The sequence below is a fragment of the Phaseolus vulgaris genome, chromosome 7, assembly GCF_051622355.1.
Source record: "Phaseolus vulgaris cultivar YP4 chromosome 7, ASM5162235v1, whole genome shotgun sequence".
NCBI lineage: Eukaryota > Viridiplantae > Streptophyta > Magnoliopsida > Fabales > Fabaceae > Phaseolus > Phaseolus vulgaris.
In genome coordinates, this window is record NC_143504.1 from 56,212,514 (window position 1) to 56,230,356 (window position 17,843).

The window sequence follows — 17,843 nt, forward strand, 5'->3', positions numbered from 1 at the left end:
GTGTAAATCTTATTTTAGAATTCTTACCTTCGTAAGCTATAGTCTTTTATTTGTAGAACTTTCATGGCTATATCTATGTTTTCTCCAAAACCTAAATATAGTGTGTTGGATGTTCAAAAATTAATATGTATTGATAATATGTAACAATCCATTTTAATAATATAATAATATATATTGATACTTTAAGTTTAAAATAAAAGAAATTTGATGAAAATATTGATATATTGAGTTATTAAGAAGTTTTTTTTTATTGATATCAAAATATTTTCAGAGGTGGATTTTTTTTTATATTTTCATTTTATTTTATTTATTTATTTGCTGATAAAAAAATATAATTTTGAAATGAAGTTTTAACTATTTTAAAATTTTATAATGGTGAACATAATTTTTTTTAATTCTAAGTTAATAGTAAAAGAAATTCAATTACCATGTATAAACACCCATCTCTTACATAGAGTAATGAATGTTTTGTGCATCAAATTAGATATTTATAAGAGATTCTCACCTCTTATATATTATAAATCGATTAATTTTGTGAGATCTCAAACATGATAAAATGAAAAATTATAAATAATATTATAGTAATATTTGTAAATTTTTAGGTTTTTGTAGTATCTAATTTAATTTTGATTTCTAGCATGGATCTCTCTACCCATGAGGAAAATATTAGGTTGATAATTGTAAAAGGGTGTTGGTGAAAATGTTAGCTAGGGTTTGATGAATGTGGTGTTTGAGAATCTTTTGCATGTGAAAGTAGTGTATTGCATGTGAGTAGAGAAGAGAAATGAAGAGAAGAGAAGGGTAATTAAGAAAGATGTGCAGTGTACTTAGGTGATGTGGAAGTTGTGAGGTTTGGACAGTGAAGGAATTGGAGTCTGTGAATTTCTGTAAAGTGAAGCTTCTGTGAGTTTCCAAGCTATTGAAAATGGCATATTCGTTTCTCTTTCAACGATGATGAAGATAAATGTTGGGAAGTGGGGGTTTGTGGTGGCATGTGTGACAGTGAAATAAGAAAGGGTTTGTGCCCTCAGAAGCAGAAGAATGTGTTCCTAACAGAAGGAAAAGGGGTAAAAGGTGTGAGAGACCAATAAGGCTTCTCTGCAAAGTTCAAAACTTCTGAATGAATCAAACAATCTTTCTGCACATTATTATATGCTCATCACAACAAAACAAAAAAGGAACCACCTCTTGCCCATCACTCCATTTCTCTTACCTTGTCTAAATTACCAATAACAACTCAGTAATAGCAGACATCATAGTACCAGACACCATGCTTTTTTTTACTTTAAGATTTTGTTGTCAGAGTAATGGGAGAGAGAAGTTCAAGACTAATATTTGTTAATAAATAGGAAAATATTATTTTACAACCATTTTTTTCGTCGTTCCAAATTACAACTTTCACATGATAACATGATAGAGGTTATGAAATGTAAAAGAGTATTTTTTATCACTTGAAGAAGTATAATTTAGAACAAAAATTATCGATGTTCTAATAAATATGTTGTAACTTTTGAGACTCAAATACTTATCTTAAATAGCGTGTGTATGTTGAATATACGTATCGAACATCGATCCTCGTAGGATATGTATCGTGTATCGGTGAAATGTCAAATTCAAAAATATTTGTTGAATTTATGACAATTGTAACATTGTTCTAACACAATTTTAAAAAGGAAAAATATATTAATTTTCTAGAAACTCAAACTTATTGTATAAATTTTTATTATGATTATAAGAATAAAGAACAAATCCTTTTGAATCAGCCATGAAAAACATTTTTAAACTTCAAAAAGAATCTGAAACATACTTGTGCACATAAATATTTATTGTTAATTTATATAATTCATAATTATATAATAATATAAGATATAGAATATAGATTTGTGTCCCAGTGTCCTACACTTTAGAAATTAAACATATATTTGTGTCCGTGTCTATGTCGTATGAGTGTCCGTGTCATTGTCTGTACTACTTAGGTTGTAACATTAAAAGCTACAACTACCAGTTTAAATTAAAAACTATATATCAAAATTTTATTAGTTTTTTAAATAATATTTAATTTAGTCTAACTAATTATTCTTTATTTTTTAAAATAATTTTTCTTTAATAATTTTCTTAAAATGTAAACGAGATCTTCTCACTTCAAAAACAAGAAGAGAATTTATGTGTGAACTATTATGATTCTTTGCGTTCTGAAAATTTAAAATCTTTAATCTTTCTTATGCTTAGTTTAATAAGAATCATGGGTGGAAATTGCTTATATTAGATCAAGAATAACATGCTTTGGATAGTACTATACTAGGTAGAGTGGTTATTTTAAAAGTTACAAGGTACATGTAGCAATTAAGGGGTGCAGGAAGCAAAAATTGTCAAATACTACCCCAACAAAGAACCTTGTATGCACGCATGGGTTTGCCCAATAAACTATGGGCAATTTCTTCCTGTCCCATATCACTTTTAACCTGCATTCTATTATTTTTTAAAAATTTCAAAATTACTCTTATTCCAAATTTAAAAATCTTAAATAATAAAGATAATTCAAAACTAAAAAAATAAATTTTGGATAAAACATTCCGGAATACAAAATTAAAAATGCATTCTAATAAAAAAATTTGAAATTTAAAAATGTGTTCTAGAAATTTAAATCCAAAATATTCTGAAAAAATAGTTCTATAAGTAATTTTTATTCACACTCACTTCTTATTTAATTTTTATTTAAGATTATTTTCAGTCATTTCAAATAACTATGTTAAAATTTATATGATCCAGGGCGAATTTTCCTACAAGAAAAAAAAGTTAAATTTTTAATTATTATAAATTATCATATTTTTTTTTACTCATTTCTTCATTACTAGGAAAATAGTAAATAAAAAATAATTATAAAAATAAAAAATAGTTAACTAAACTATATATTATTTTATAAATTAAAAAATTATTAATATATAAAATAGTTTTTATTATCAATAAAAAATTATAAAATATTTTTTAAATTAATATTTAATTAGCTACCAACTTTAACTGAAATTTTGATAGTTATTAGTTCATAATTTTTTATTAATAATAAAAACTACTTTAAATAATACACTATAAGAAAATCATGAAATAAAAATCAATTTTAGAAAAAAAAATAATTATTATAGCAAATAAATTAGAGATTATTTTTTGATTTTTAAATTAGTTTCTATTATTGTTAAAGACTTTATAAATCGGTATTTAATAATATTAGATTTTGTTTTGTTTTTTAGAAATAGTTAGAAAATAAAATTTGTTATGAGAAATTAATTTTTTTTTTTAGGATTATGTGATGTATGTGGTTGTTTGCTAAATCTTATAGAAGTGTGTTATCCTTTTCATGTGGGCCCTACCACGTGCCAACGTATTCTCTGTGCAACCAAACGCTACACTCTGGGAGTAAATAAAATATAGTTTAATATATAGTTGCAATATTATGAATATTCAAATTCAAATTAATATATAAATAGGAATTTCTTAATTTTGGAAATATGTTAATTTAATAAGTCACCACTTTGATTTTCTCAGAGGTCAAATCAATTTTTTAAATATCTGAATTATTTAATAAGGTTTTTTTCATTGAATTCCTGAATTTATATTTATTTAATTATATATGGTTAGATGTTTGTGGTTAATTTTCCCTAATGACAGTTAAATGGAAATATTCAATAAAAATAAATAATTTTTTAAAGACTCGGTTGAAAAAACTGTTAAGAAATTTAATTATTTATATTTTTAAATATTTGAAGTTCCTACAAAATAATTCAACAGTTATTAAAATATATAAGATTGACTTTTAAAAAATATTAAAAAAATATATGAATATATAAGTTAATTTATACTTTTTAAGATAAAATTAATTGTTTTAATGATACTAACGTAACGAGGAATTAAAATAATATATATATATATATATATAATAAATTTATTTAAATATTATGAATCAACATTTAAATTATATATATTTTCAAAAGTTCAGTTATTTTAGCATATCAAAATAATTTTTTTCTAAATATTTTTTATTAGCTGAGTTGTATAATAATATTCCAGAGGATACTTGTGAACCACTTTATAAAATAATAATTATATTTAAAGAAATTAAAGTAACATTATTTTTTAATATATATAAGTATATTATTATTTATAGTTATTTATATACCAAATTTAAATTCAATAATATTACTTAAATTTTAACAATAAATATTTGATTTTTATTTAAATTTATTTTTATAACCGTTAAAGTTATTTTTTAATAAAATAAAATCGTTTTTTAAAGTTGGAGAAGTCCTGACAGTAATAACAGAATTTTGTTACTTTCACAACTTTAAAATAAATCTCATTTTAATAATAAAAACTACAAAATTTCTCACTTTTAAAAACGTAGAATTGCCTAAAAAATAAAGTATTGACTTTACTCTTAACATATTTCCAATATTGACTTTTATATTACACTTAATGCTATCATATCTTTTCACCATATAAATAAAGTTATCTATAGTTTATCTTACTAGGTTTCATATTATTTTAGATATAATTTCTCCTATACTCTTAAGTTATCACATTAATTTACAAACACACTTTACATGTGACTCCTAATAATACATTTATCCAATTAACATCACATCAACATAATTCTCACATATAATACAACAACAATCATCCTTTTCATAAACTATTTTTTGTTTATTAAATAGTAATTAATTTTTCAAAAAATAGTAATTAATTATTATATTCATTAAAAGTTAATATTTAAAGTTGTTTTTATTATTAATAAAAACTTGTAAATTAATTTTATAAATTAGTATGTAACATTAACTATAAGATTTTAACTAGTCACTATTATAAATTTTAAAATATAAAATAATTAGTAATTAAAATTTTAATAACTAATATCAAATATCAATTTAAAAATTATTTTATATATTAATAATTTTTTAATTTTTAAAATAACATTTGACTTAATTAATATAATAATGGATTAATTCTTATCTGTAAAATTAATTGTTATTTAATAATTTTTTTAAGTGTAAGTTACATCCAACTTGGTTTAAGAGTTACATTACAATGAAATGAATTTGAATGGTATGTCTTTTTCATTATTACTTGATTGTATGATGTAGAACTACAAAAAATGTAAAAGTATTTTTAGAAATACACGTGATGAGTTGACACCCTACACTACTATTTGCCACTCCTACCCACTCATAAGACTTTTCCAACTTTGCAATTATGCGTTGACCAATGAGATTAAAAAAAAAACTTTTGTAACTTCCTTAATTAGCTTAATAATTATATTTTTTTAAAAATGCCAATATATGATGTCATGATGCATTATTAATAAATTTCCCATCTCTCATAGGCTAGCTCCTCATTCATCTATTTTTTCAATGGATATGATCTTTTGACACTCTAACAAATTTCCTCCCACAACTATTTTATTATTTTTATATTGAATAATTTTATTTATATTTTAGTTAAATAACTTAATTTCATATATTATTATTATTTATTATTGTTATAAGAATGTTAAATAGGAATAGTTGTGGCTTATTGTCTTCCCATGCTTATTATCAAATCATCAAAGAATCAAACAACTCTGTGTATGAGTGGTTGCTTAGAGTCCATGAAAGTTGGTGTAAGCATGCATTTAGTTATTATAAAATTTGTGATGTTTTGGTGAATAAGTTGCTCAAATCCATAAAATAATACAATAATGTGTGTTAGGGTTTAGGGACTAACACATATTAATCATGTTTGAGTATATTAGAATGTATGTAATGGGTATATATATTAAGGGAGAAAACTCTTATATATAATAAAAATATCATACCAAGACCAAGAAAAAGGTTGGAAAAAGAGATAAAAAAAAGTGAAAATTATTACTACCATGGTATGATAGATAGCTGAAAAATTATTATTTATAAATTTATAATGTTAACATATTAATTTTTACATGTAATCAAGATGTTAATAATATTAATTTAAAAAATTAGAAACATTTCAGTTTTTTTTGAATTCACTAAGTTATTGATCTTAATTTTCAAGTGATATTTATGTAAAAGATATTTTGATGTCTAAATTAAAACTCAGATATACCTATTTATAAGGTTGTAAGAAGTCTTTAAAATTATTGATATTAAAACAATTATTGGATTAACTTTAAAATTTTATGGAAAATTCCATAAACTAATTATGTTAATAATTTTGTGTTAAAATTTTTTTGTTGTATCATACACCAATCAATCAAAGAGTATCTGGTCAATGATCTTGATTGAGATCCCTCATTACGTATGTTACATAATAATTTGTTTTTCAATCAAATTCACATACTTAATAAACATTGAACCAGTAGACGATCACGAATAAAAGTAATAAATTGTAGATTCGATCATCAATAAAAAAACACACACAATTCACTGAACAATTTGCATAAGAAATTAGAAGACTTTGGATAACAAGGAAAAAGAATTGCAAGGAGAGTGAAAAGACCAAATAAAAGTGCTTTCAGCTTCAGTTTTCCCTCAGAATTGAAATGTTTATTTTCCTCATCTCTAGCCACTTATTTGTCAAAACAACACAGACCCACCATGCACAAATTAAAACAATAGATAAAGCAGACAAAGACAGCCTTTCAAAGCCAATTATAAAACAAGGTCAAACTTCAAAGTTTATCTATGCAACACAGTGAAACCTTCAATCTCCTCTTTCCCATTTTCCTTATCATTATCATATTCACACTAATGCAGTAACTTCATTAGGATTTTGCTCCAAAGAAACACTTGATTATGTTATAACAGAGAACAATTTTGTTGAAAGTTTGAGTTTCTTGAGCTGTTGTTGTTGCTGTTAAGCAGTTCCCATATGAAATGCATAGAAATGGATGTAAGGTTTTTGTGGGATGAATAAGGACAGGCTGGAAGGATCCAAACCCAACCCCACTCACCATTATTGTGAGACAAGAAACAATACAGCCTCTCTGATAAAGTGTATTTCTACACACCACTGTTTGCCAAGGAACCACTAACATATACACAAATAAAATAACCTCAAAAAAAGCCTTACAAAAAGCAGAAAAAGGACCCTTGCTTCTCTTTTCCTTCAGCCTTCTGCTAAGCAAGCATCTTCCTTTCCCTCACTTTTTCTCTCTGCTCTTCTTCCTTTCCTTGCTTTTCTAACTCTTCATTCTTGCACCCTCATAAGCTTCTTCTCCTCTGTAGGATTTCTCTCAGATTTCCACTTCTCATCCCTCAAAACCCCCATCTGCTTTCTCAATCTTTCACCTTCTTTTCATTCCAGAAATTTCCCTCCCTCATATTTTCTGGGTTCATTGATCAACCCCACAAAGAAAATCATTTTTTTCTCTCTCCCTCTCTCTCTAGTACATAACTCACTTTCTTTTATACTTTTGATTTTCTCAATTATCTATATTTGAGCTTCAAAAGCCTCTGAATTTGACACTTCCCTGATCTCAAGTTTTGAACTTTGCTAAAATCTCTGCTTCAAACTCTCTAAACAGCCCCTTCTCTCTCTTTTGCAGTACATAACTCACTTTTTTCTTCTTCTCTCCTTTTGTTATTCAATAGTTGAGCTTCAAAATGCTCTGAATTGGGTAATTGGGCACTTCCCTGATCTCAAATTGCTCTTTTGGTGAAGTGTTTTCTTCTCCTCCTTGTTATCACTGTTTCTTGAAGTGATTTGATGGGAATCTGCCATGGAAAACCCATCGAGACCCAACAAAGTGAGAGAGAAAACCCAGAATTCCCGAACGATGTTCCATCATCAACGAACACCAAACCCTCGAAATTCCCATTCTACAGCCCGAGCCCTTTGCCCGGGTGGTTCAAAAAGTCGCCGGCGAACTCAAACCCTAGCAGCGTGAGTTCGACACCGTTAAGGATCTTCAAGCGGCCCTTCCCTCCTCCGTCGCCGGCGAAGCACATTCGCGCGCTTCTGGCTCGGCGGCAGGGGTCGGTGAAGCCGAACGAAGCCTCCATACCTGAAGGCAGCGAGTGTGAGATTGGGTTGGATAAGAGGTTCGGCTTCGCCAAAAACTTCTCGGCCCATTACGAGATCAGCGAAGAAGTGGGCCGTGGGCATTTCGGGTACACCTGCTCTGCCAAGCCCAAGAAGGGGCCCTCCAAAGCCATCGAAGTTGCCGTCAAAGTCATTCCAAAATCCAAGGTCTCATCTCATACTATTATTATCACTTTTTTTTTATATACCTATATATTATACTTAACACTTTACACACGCCTCTTAGATGGTGTATCCGTGTGTTGAAGACACATATCAGAAACTAATATTCCTACACACATGTATCCGGGTTGAACACACACTCTTAAATGGTGTATGGTGTATCCGTGTTGAACACATATCGAAAACTGATATTCGTACACACATGTATTCGTGTTGAATACACATATGATAGTCGTACACATATATCAGATTCAGAAGCATATCGGAAACTGATAGTCGTACACATATATCAGATTTAGAAGTATTCGAAGTGGATAACTGAATGACATTTCTAGGATTTGTAATAGGTGAAGTGTTTAATTTAAAAAATATTTCTTAAATTTTTAAGAATTCTAGTACGATTTTATAACAATTCTAAAAAAAATAAATATATTAATTTTTTAAAAACTTAAATTTATTATATAATTTTTTTATTATAATTATAAAAATTTAAAGATTATAAATATCTTTGGGTTCGTTTGTATCAATAATCGTGTCAGTGTGGATGTACATATATATACCTATACATGTACATCACTTAGACACATATATTCGGATTTTTAAAGTTCTAGTGCAATTTCATACTTAATTATCCAAATGGTTAAAATTTTAAAAATTAACGAAATTCAAAAATTTTACCTATTTTTTAAATAATAAGTGGAATTGCATCTCTTTGTTAAAAGAATCACATATATTGCATTCTTTTTTCAAAATAAATTTCAAAAAGAAAATTCCGCAAATAACCTTTTGTTCATTTGTGATTTTTTTTAAATGGTTTTTTTTTAGGAAAAAAATCTACATATTATTAGTATTTGCAGACAAAACATTTTTCGTATAATTTATGCGATTTAATAGAAACAGTTATGTTTAGTCTTTTTGGCATGATTAAAAACAATTGTTCAAACTTAGGAGTAAAGCATACATTATTCCCTCGTTTCATTTATGTTAATTATTTAATTTTGATATGTCATAGAAATTGGTTAATTTAGTTTATAATAAATTTATTCCTAGTTTCTATTGTGTTATGTATTTAATATTTTTCCTAAACACCAGCTTATAGCATCAATAGAGAAAATTTTGGCTGTAATTGGTAATATTAGCTTAAAGTTAAGTAGAAAAATTGAATGATGAAAAACTAGTGGAAAGTTCAAAAGTTATACTGAAAGTTGTTGATAAAACTAGTTGATTAACACAATTTAATATAAATTAATTTCAAGTAATATTTGTGTAAAAGTTTATTTATGAAACTCGGACACTCCTCTTAAATGACGTGTCAGTGTCCGATACCGATACCGACACTTGTATGACACCTGTAGGATCCGTGAAGTGTCCAATTCAAAAAGTATTTGTTAGATTTTTTACAATTCTAGTACGGTTCTAACACAATTTTAAAAAGAAAAAATACATTAATTTTCTAAAAATTCAAACTTTATTGTATAGATTGTTATTATGATTATAAAAATAAGAAACAAATCCTCGTGAACCAGTCATGAAAAACATCCTTTTGCTCCAAAAAATAATCTAGAACATACTTGTGCACATAAATTTTTGTTGTCAATTTATATAATTCATAGTTATATAATATATAGATATGTGTTCTCGTGTCCTACATTTTAGAGATTTTAGGTATCTCCGTATCCGTGTCGTGTCAGTGTCTATGCTACACATTCTTCATTATAACGTGAAATAATTATCATTTATCAATAAAAAAAGGAATTATCCTCTAAAATTCTCCATCCAAACACTATTTGAGTTTTTGTGACTTCTAATGTATCTGTTAAGGATCTGTTTAGTATAGAGAAACTTGTCCAAACCTAAATACCCTTGTTTGTAAATGTTAAAGATTGTGAGGAAACTGCTACCTTGTTCATGAGTGTGCTTGGTTGTGTTAGTTTAATGCATCATTGTGTTCTTTTGTTTATTATGCATCTGGGTGTGATTGGCAGATGACCACAGCAATTGCTATAGAGGATGTAAGGAGAGAAGTGAAGATATTGCGGGCTCTAACAGGACACAAGAATCTGGTGCAGTTCTATGAAGCCTATGAAGATGATGAAAACGTTTATATAGTTATGGAGTAAGTTGATACTATACTATGTTGTGAATCCCCTTTACAAACTTGAATCTGTTTTTTCTTTCTTTTAAATATTGAATTTATTAGCAGGAAACTTGAAGTTGTTAATTTGGGTTAACACATTAAGAGCTTACATTCTCATGTGTCTTATGCTACTCAGGTTATGCAAAGGAGGGGAATTGCTAGATAGGATTCTTTCCAGGTAACGATGTTTGTCAATTTGCCTTTTTCTGTGCCACAAAAGTGGGAAAAAAAAATTAGAAAGAGACATGCTGATTTAGTTATTTTTCCCTTGCATAGCATGTATTAACCATTTACAAGTTCAATTGTCTTGTGTAGGGGTGGAAAGTACCCAGAAAATGATGCCAGAGTAGTTATGATCCAAATATTAAGTGTGGTAGCTTTTTGTCATCTTCAGGGTGTTGTTCACCGTGATCTCAAGCCAGAGGTGAGCAAGTTATAGAGTTTATTAACTTTAGAGAAACTTTGACATCTAGGTGTTCTTGTTTTTTGGGATTAATTACATTATAGATTCATATTTTTGTCTACATCCTGGAAAAAAGATTGCTGTACTTAAAAACTTGACAGAAATCAACACAATTCTCCTGCAAGTTTCTATAATTATTCAATACATTTTCTTATAGGTTACTCTGTAGCATTTATATCCTAATATGTTTCTTGCAACTAAATTAAGAATGTTTTTGCTAGCCTCATTTAGAATTTTCAATAACTGTCAACAACAACAAAAGCCTTATCCCAGTAAGTTATCTTTTCAGAATGTTCAATAATTTTGGTTAAAACTTCACATTTAGTGCGACCTAAACCTAACAAATTTATTGTTAGATTGGGCTCTTAACTCATTTGGAACCTGGTTGTTACCCTTTTAGTGATGCACCGAATGTGAGTTTCGTCTCAGTTTGGGTATCCTTTTAGCATATGTCTCATGTTTTCAAACCTAACTTTCCACTTTAGAAGAACTAAGTCCTTTTCTGCCACTTCCAGTTCTGGAAATAATAGTTATGGAGTGAGTATGAATGAATGACATTTACTGGAGTTATTTCATCTTCATTCTTTATAGGTAATAATAATTCTGAATGACAACTGTTTGTATTAATGTTAATTGTGAAACAAATAACAAATGCACATTCCTTCAATTTAGATTGTTCTGCTGTTTTTCTAATCGTGAATATTGGTTTTATGCTTCAGAATTTTCTTTTCACTTCTAAGGATGAAAATTCCACGTTGAAGGCCATTGATTTTGGATTGTCTGACTATGTGAAGCCAGGTGGGGCATATTCTCTGCTTTCTATATTTCTCTTGTTTTGTTGATAGAGAATATAACATCTAAGGGTAACAATTCGAAGTTTTTTTCAGATGAGAGGTTGAATGATATTGTTGGAAGTGCTTATTATGTAGCTCCAGAAGTTTTGCATAGATCTTATGGGACAGAAGCAGATATGTGGAGCATTGGTGTAATTGCTTATATTCTTTTATGTGGGAGCCGTCCCTTTTGGGCTCGGACTGAATCTGGTATATTTCGGGCTGTACTTAAGGCAGATCCAAGTTTTGATGAGGCTCCTTGGCCTTCTTTGTCTGCTGATGCAAAAGATTTTGTAAAGAGGTTGTTGAATAAGGATTATCGTAAAAGATTGACAGCAGCTCAGGCACTAAGTATGTCTTTCTATTTCCCATGGTGGTGCATATATGGTATTAGTATTCTTACTTTTTTATCTCATTAGTTCTCTTGCTTATAGCCTGGTTTTATGCACAGGTCATCCATGGCTGGTGAATCACCATGATGATATGAGGATACCTTTGGATATGATAATCCACAAGCTTGTTAAAGCTTACATTTGCTCATCTTCTTTACGTAAATCTGCTTTACGGGTATGGTATTAGTATTATTTGGCTATGGTTTTGGATTTTTTTAGTTGTGCAAGTTTTTTATGATACTATATAATCATGCATTATCAGGTTTTAGTTTATGGCAACTACTTGAAAAGTCAACCTTCATAATCGTGTTTCAACAAATTGATTTGATGTTACTGTCACTGGAAACTACTATGTTTTCCCTTGTCATTTATCAATATTGAGACTTAATGTCTCTTATTGCTCTAGGAACATTCACTAAAGCTATCTAAACAAGTTGATTTTTTTTCCAATAAAATAGTAGTGCTGAAGCATCACAATGTTAATTGCCATCCCAATTATATTGACACTATATTAGCAACAATCATCTGTAGCACCCGAATCTATAAAATAAAGGAGAGAAAAAAAAAGTGGGAGGACTAGACCAAAATCCACTAAGAAAATCTATAACAAGAAAATTGAAATCTATCTCTGAAAAATATCAAAATTAACAAAAGAAGGTTATCCCACCATGTAGCATTGTGAACCAATACCAAAATTGCCTAACTCTATCTGCACATGAATTCTCATGTGTTTTGTCTTCTTCATGCAATTAAGCCACATATTATGCAATCTCTAAGGAACAATAGTTGAATTTTTAAAAGCTCGGCCAACTAATTGAAAATCACTTCCAACCAAAGCCTAAACCATCATTTAGTGAAAGCAATCTCGATTACCAAAATAGTACCCATAATTTCTGCATATAAGGCAACTTGCATCCCAAGGAATTGTGAAAAATAGCTCATAATTGATGCTTTTTGGTCCCTGAATATACCTCCACAGGCAGCAGTACCCTAGAGCCCTTGGCAGCTCCATCATTTGCATGTGTAATAAATTATTTCATGTTTCTTGAAGTAACCATTAGCAATTTATCTTAGAAACGTGGATATTAATTGATTAAAATTGTCAATTTGTCAGGCTCTTGCAAAGACATTAACAGTAGCTCAGCTAGCTTATCTCAGAGATCAATTTACTCTGTTAGGGCCAAACAAGAGTGGATTAATCTCTATGCAGAACTTTAAGACGGTCAGCACATATCTGAAGTTTGAAGTTGTTGTTCCTTTTCCAAATTTTTTTAAGGCATTAACGGTTATTTTGGCAGGCTGTTTTGAGGAGCTCCACAGATGCTTCAAAGGATTCACGGGTCTTAGATTATGTGAATATGGTTAGTTTGAGGGATTGTCAGTCACTCCTTGTTCACTGTTTTAACAAATCAGCTTCACTGAAAAGTTAATTTGTTATCCTTGTTGCAGGTTAGTTCTATCCAATATAGGAAACTAGATTTTGAGGAATTTTGTGCTGCTGCTATAAGTATGCACCAACTAGAGGGAATGGAGAGCTGGGAGCAGCATGCAAGGCGAGCCTATGAACTTTTTGAAAAGGAAGGAAATAGACCAATTATGATTGAGGAACTTGCCTCGGTAATTTCTCATCCCATTGTGTCTAACACCAATATGTTTGTTAAATGATTTAATGTGGTGCAATGCCAAAGATGCTAGTTTTTTTCTTTCGTTCTTTCAATTTGGAACACTGATTAACTTATTATCTGCATGTGTTTAATTCTCCTCTTCATTCATCAAAATGACAGATAGATACATCAAACAAGATTCTTGATCAGTTGCATTTAATGTAATCTTCATGACATGTATAATGGTACTAAGCTCTTCATGTTTGACATGTTTCAGGAACTTGGGCTTAGTCCATCAGTACCTGTTCATGTAGTACTTCAAGATTGGATAAGGCACTCAGATGGGAAGCTTAGTTTCTTGGGGTTTGTCAGGCTTCTGCATGGGGTTTCTTCCCGTGCATTTCAGAAGGCCTGAATGAATAGTTGCTATAATTTTTTCTTGCCTGTTACCATTAAATATTTTGATAGGATAATGCTTGAGCTACCCTCCATCAGCATTCCTCAATGATGGCTTCTGCAAGTTGAAGGCAGTGGCTGATAGGAATTTGTTGCTGATGAAGTTGTATGCAACATCTTCATGTATCAATCCCACTTTTCCAAAATTTACAAACACACCCTTCTCCCCCACCTTGTTCTCACTCACTTTAGGTTGGTGGTTCTGAAGTTAGAGGCTTGTACAGATGAAAACTAGACCACAAATTGTACCTAGAACCATCACAACCTCTGAAAAATGATGATTCTCTTGGAGGTTTTTATCCCGTGTTACCCATGGCACCTATCAATAAACCTTGTGAACTCCTTGATAGTTGACAGATTTTTAGCTTTTTTGTTGTTGTATTTATATGTTATTATTCAAGGCAACAAGGGATGGTACTTTTCATATACAATAGCTTTATGGAGTTTTGAATCTATAACTTGTTCCAAACTATGCACACACAAAACTTATGGGTGGCTTTTGGTTAATCAGTTTTGCACAATATCTTTAGATGGTTCCAAGCTTCTAATGATATCAGTGTAAAGTTTTGCAGTCACTCAAAAGCTTCTGGATTTCAATTTTCAACATGTTGGTCATTGAGTCTTCATTTTAGGATATTAATTTCAGTTTTCTAGCATTAAAACTCTAACTGGTATAGTTAGGAGAACATTGTTTTCATTGTTTTAAAATGCCAGAGTAGATATTTTCCATGTAATCCTTCATAATTCATAGTAGAATTCAATTTTTTTCCTGCATGGTATTAGAATTTGATTAAAACCTTTCTTGATTTTAGACACTATCAGAAGAGCCACAAACCAGAGGGTCTGTCCTTTGACTAGCTCCTGAAGGACTTACTTACCCTTCCCACTACAATGCACAAATTCAATATCCACAATTTCATCCAACAGAGACTAAGGGTTATTTTTTTACTCTGTGTTGAATCCCATATTTCTGTCACAATGTAACCATGAAATGACATTTAAAACTCTTAGAATAATGTTTTTCAGATCACATGAAAATAATAAATTAAACTAGGCGTTTTAAAAAATTCTGAACAATGATTATAGATGACATTTAGAATGTATACATTGATAAGTATAATAAAGTTTTGGATTAGAGAATAAATTTTATGAAATATTGTAAAATATATTATTAAGAAATGTATCTCAATCTTAACTTAATTTTATAAAATTATTCATAATATGAAGTCTAGATAATTTATATATAATAATTTTTTTTTATCTTTAATCAACATTTTTTAACATATATTTCGAAATATTAGTTTTGAATTGGTTACTCTTTTAAAAATTTTCAATTTGATCTTATTTTTTTCAAAAAGATGAGTTAGTATAGTCTACTTTGAACAACATTGAGTAAATTTTGATTTAAGTACGAAATTAATAAAACATAACGAATAAATTTAAGATGATTACTAGTAACATAAATTATATATTTTCCATTTTCGGAACAATTTCTCCATTTTAATTCATCCACTATATATTTTTTGTGTGTAATGCAAAACCATCATGTTTGGAAATAAGTGTAAATTAATTCATGTTTTAAAACTAATTAATAAGTTATTATATTATCACATATTTTAACCTTAATAACTTTATAATAATCAAAAACTAAAGTGTCAGACATTACTTCTAAAAGAAGCTATCTTTGTTAATTAATATTAAGAAAAAATCTTCTAAAAGAAGCTAAGTATCTTTGTTAATTAATATTAAGAAAAAATCTTTACTCGTCTAGCTTAATCTTATCAAATCAACTTATAAGATGAAATTCGTATTCACTTATGTCCTTATTTCTAATCGATATGAGATCTCCAACACATCTCCTCACGTCGAGACCTGCAAACTCGTGCGTGAGACTATATATTATGGATGATACAATAACAGCCTGATAGTAGATAACTTGATAAGTCTAACAAATTTTCACTAAGATATAAGTAAATGCAAATCTTATCTTATAAGTCAATTTTATAAGGTTGAATCAGATTTAAAGTCCACTTTTTACTAATTAGATTAAGAACATTATGCAAATTTTGATTGTTACAATGAACAAAAATTGTACCTCTTCCTTTACTCTATCATTTCTCCATTTCTAAGCTTGACTTTGCTTGAGTTCTTGCCATGTGATTTGTGCAGCCAATATGAATACAGTATGCATCCTTGTGAACTTAAACTGCATGCTTTAGTAGCTATAAACAAGAAGTGTCTACAATAAAGTTAACTTGATGTGCATGTTGTGGGTTGAGTTTAATTATACTTAGATTTATGATTTCTCCTCTATTGTCAATCAAGATCTTATGGTTAATGTTTTCTATTAAATGTTGATTATCATATTTCTATTTTAAATTAGAAATATGTGTATTCATTTAGATTACCTAATTATAGGAATTAAAATAGTTGTGTTATTATTGTTGCATGAGAGTTGTAAATATCTTTATAATATTTATATATAAATGGTATGATGATTAATGAAAATGTTTGTACATTTTTTTGACATCTTTTTCTTCACTTTCTTGCAATTGTTTGTTGAATTTGTAGCTTCTCTTTATTCTAATAATCTTTTGAAAATTGATTTGTTCATTTTCATGTTGTAGAGCGAGAAAAATTATCCATTACAACATATTCAATTGACACCTCATAATATTATAATTTGTTGTCATTCATCACACTGTTAAATATAATATAATGTTTTTTTTTAGTTACAAGAACTTTCTTCTTGTTCCTCACTTGCTATTTTTTTTTGGTATTCTTTTATACCAATACAGTCTCCTTTAGGTTCACAATAGAATTGTGTTGATATAAAAGTTTGAAATTTAAAGATTTTTTTTTATTAGTTTCACTATTTGATGTTACCAACCAAAATATGCTATGTTGATATTGGGTTTGAATTATAATTTGTGGTTTTAATCTTTTATTTTACCTTTAATTGGTCATTTTCTAAGTTGGAAAGCTTTGAGAGTGTTCTGGAACCCTTTATAATTTTTAGTTATGTTTTAATCTCTTAAAATGCTCATAGATTTGTTGGAAAATTAAGGAAAAACATTGTAACCCATCAAAATGATAATTTAATATAATAAAATCACCTAGATCTAAGTCTAATTTTTGTTGCTATGTTTAAATCGTTTGGTAGTTGCTTAAGAAACACGAAATTCAAAAGGTAAAATGTTTCCTTGTTCTGTTTAATGTGTTTGTGTATCTTAAAGTTGTTACTTTGGTGGATTATGTTTGAGTATAAATTTATTGTTATTGATTAACAATGTACTTGGTATTCAAGAATGTAAATCTATAAATATTGGTTTTTACTCCATTTCATAATAACAAAAGGGTAGAAAAGTGTGTATAGGATTTACAACCATTTATACGATGAAACTGCACACTAAAAAAAATATTAAATATAAATAAATTGAAGGACAAAAATAATAATTAGTGATTATATTGATTAAATTATATGTTATTTTAGTGATAATTTTTAAATTAGTTTTTATTATTGATAAATAATTTTTAAATTGGTATCTAGTTAGCTATCAAGTTTTTTGCTACCAAATTTAAAATCTAAATAATTGATAGTTAAAATCTTGATAGCTAATTAGATATCAATTTAGAAAGTATTTATCAATAATATAAACTAATTTAGAATAAAAAATTAGTTTTAAAATAATATCTAATTTAGTTAATATAGTAAGTAATTATTTGTAGTATCTAAATTTAGTTTTTATT

At 28.4% G+C, this 17,843-nt stretch overlaps 1 protein-coding gene across 1 annotated transcript; it reads left to right on the forward strand.

Moving 5' to 3' along the window:
* The first annotated feature begins 6,686 nt into the window (after positions 1-6,686).
* LOC137830469 (CDPK-related kinase 7) lies at positions 6,687-14,544 on the forward strand. The gene is made up of 11 exons (XM_068637830.2): positions 6,687-8,193; positions 10,194-10,324; positions 10,482-10,523; positions 10,661-10,769; positions 11,528-11,606; positions 11,696-11,992; positions 12,093-12,208; positions 13,148-13,255; positions 13,332-13,394; positions 13,483-13,650; positions 13,915-14,544. The coding sequence occupies exons 1-11, from the start codon at positions 7,711-7,713 to the stop codon at positions 14,050-14,052; spliced, it is 1,734 nt and encodes a 577-aa protein (XP_068493931.1). The 5' UTR covers positions 6,687-7,710; the 3' UTR covers positions 14,053-14,544.
* Positions 14,545-17,843: the final 3,299 nt, after the last annotated feature.

Coding starts and splice junctions, on each gene's coding strand:
- LOC137830469 (XM_068637830.2), top strand. CDS start 7,711: ATGGGAATCTGCCATGGAAAACCCATCGAGACCCAACAAAGTGAGAGA. Junction 10,524..10,660: donor CTAGATAGGATTCTTTCCAG/GTAACGATGTTT, acceptor TGTCTTGTGTAG/GGGTGGAAAGTACCCAGAAA. Junction 13,395..13,482: donor TCTTAGATTATGTGAATATG/GTTAGTTTGAGG, acceptor TCCTTGTTGCAG/GTTAGTTCTATCCAATATAG.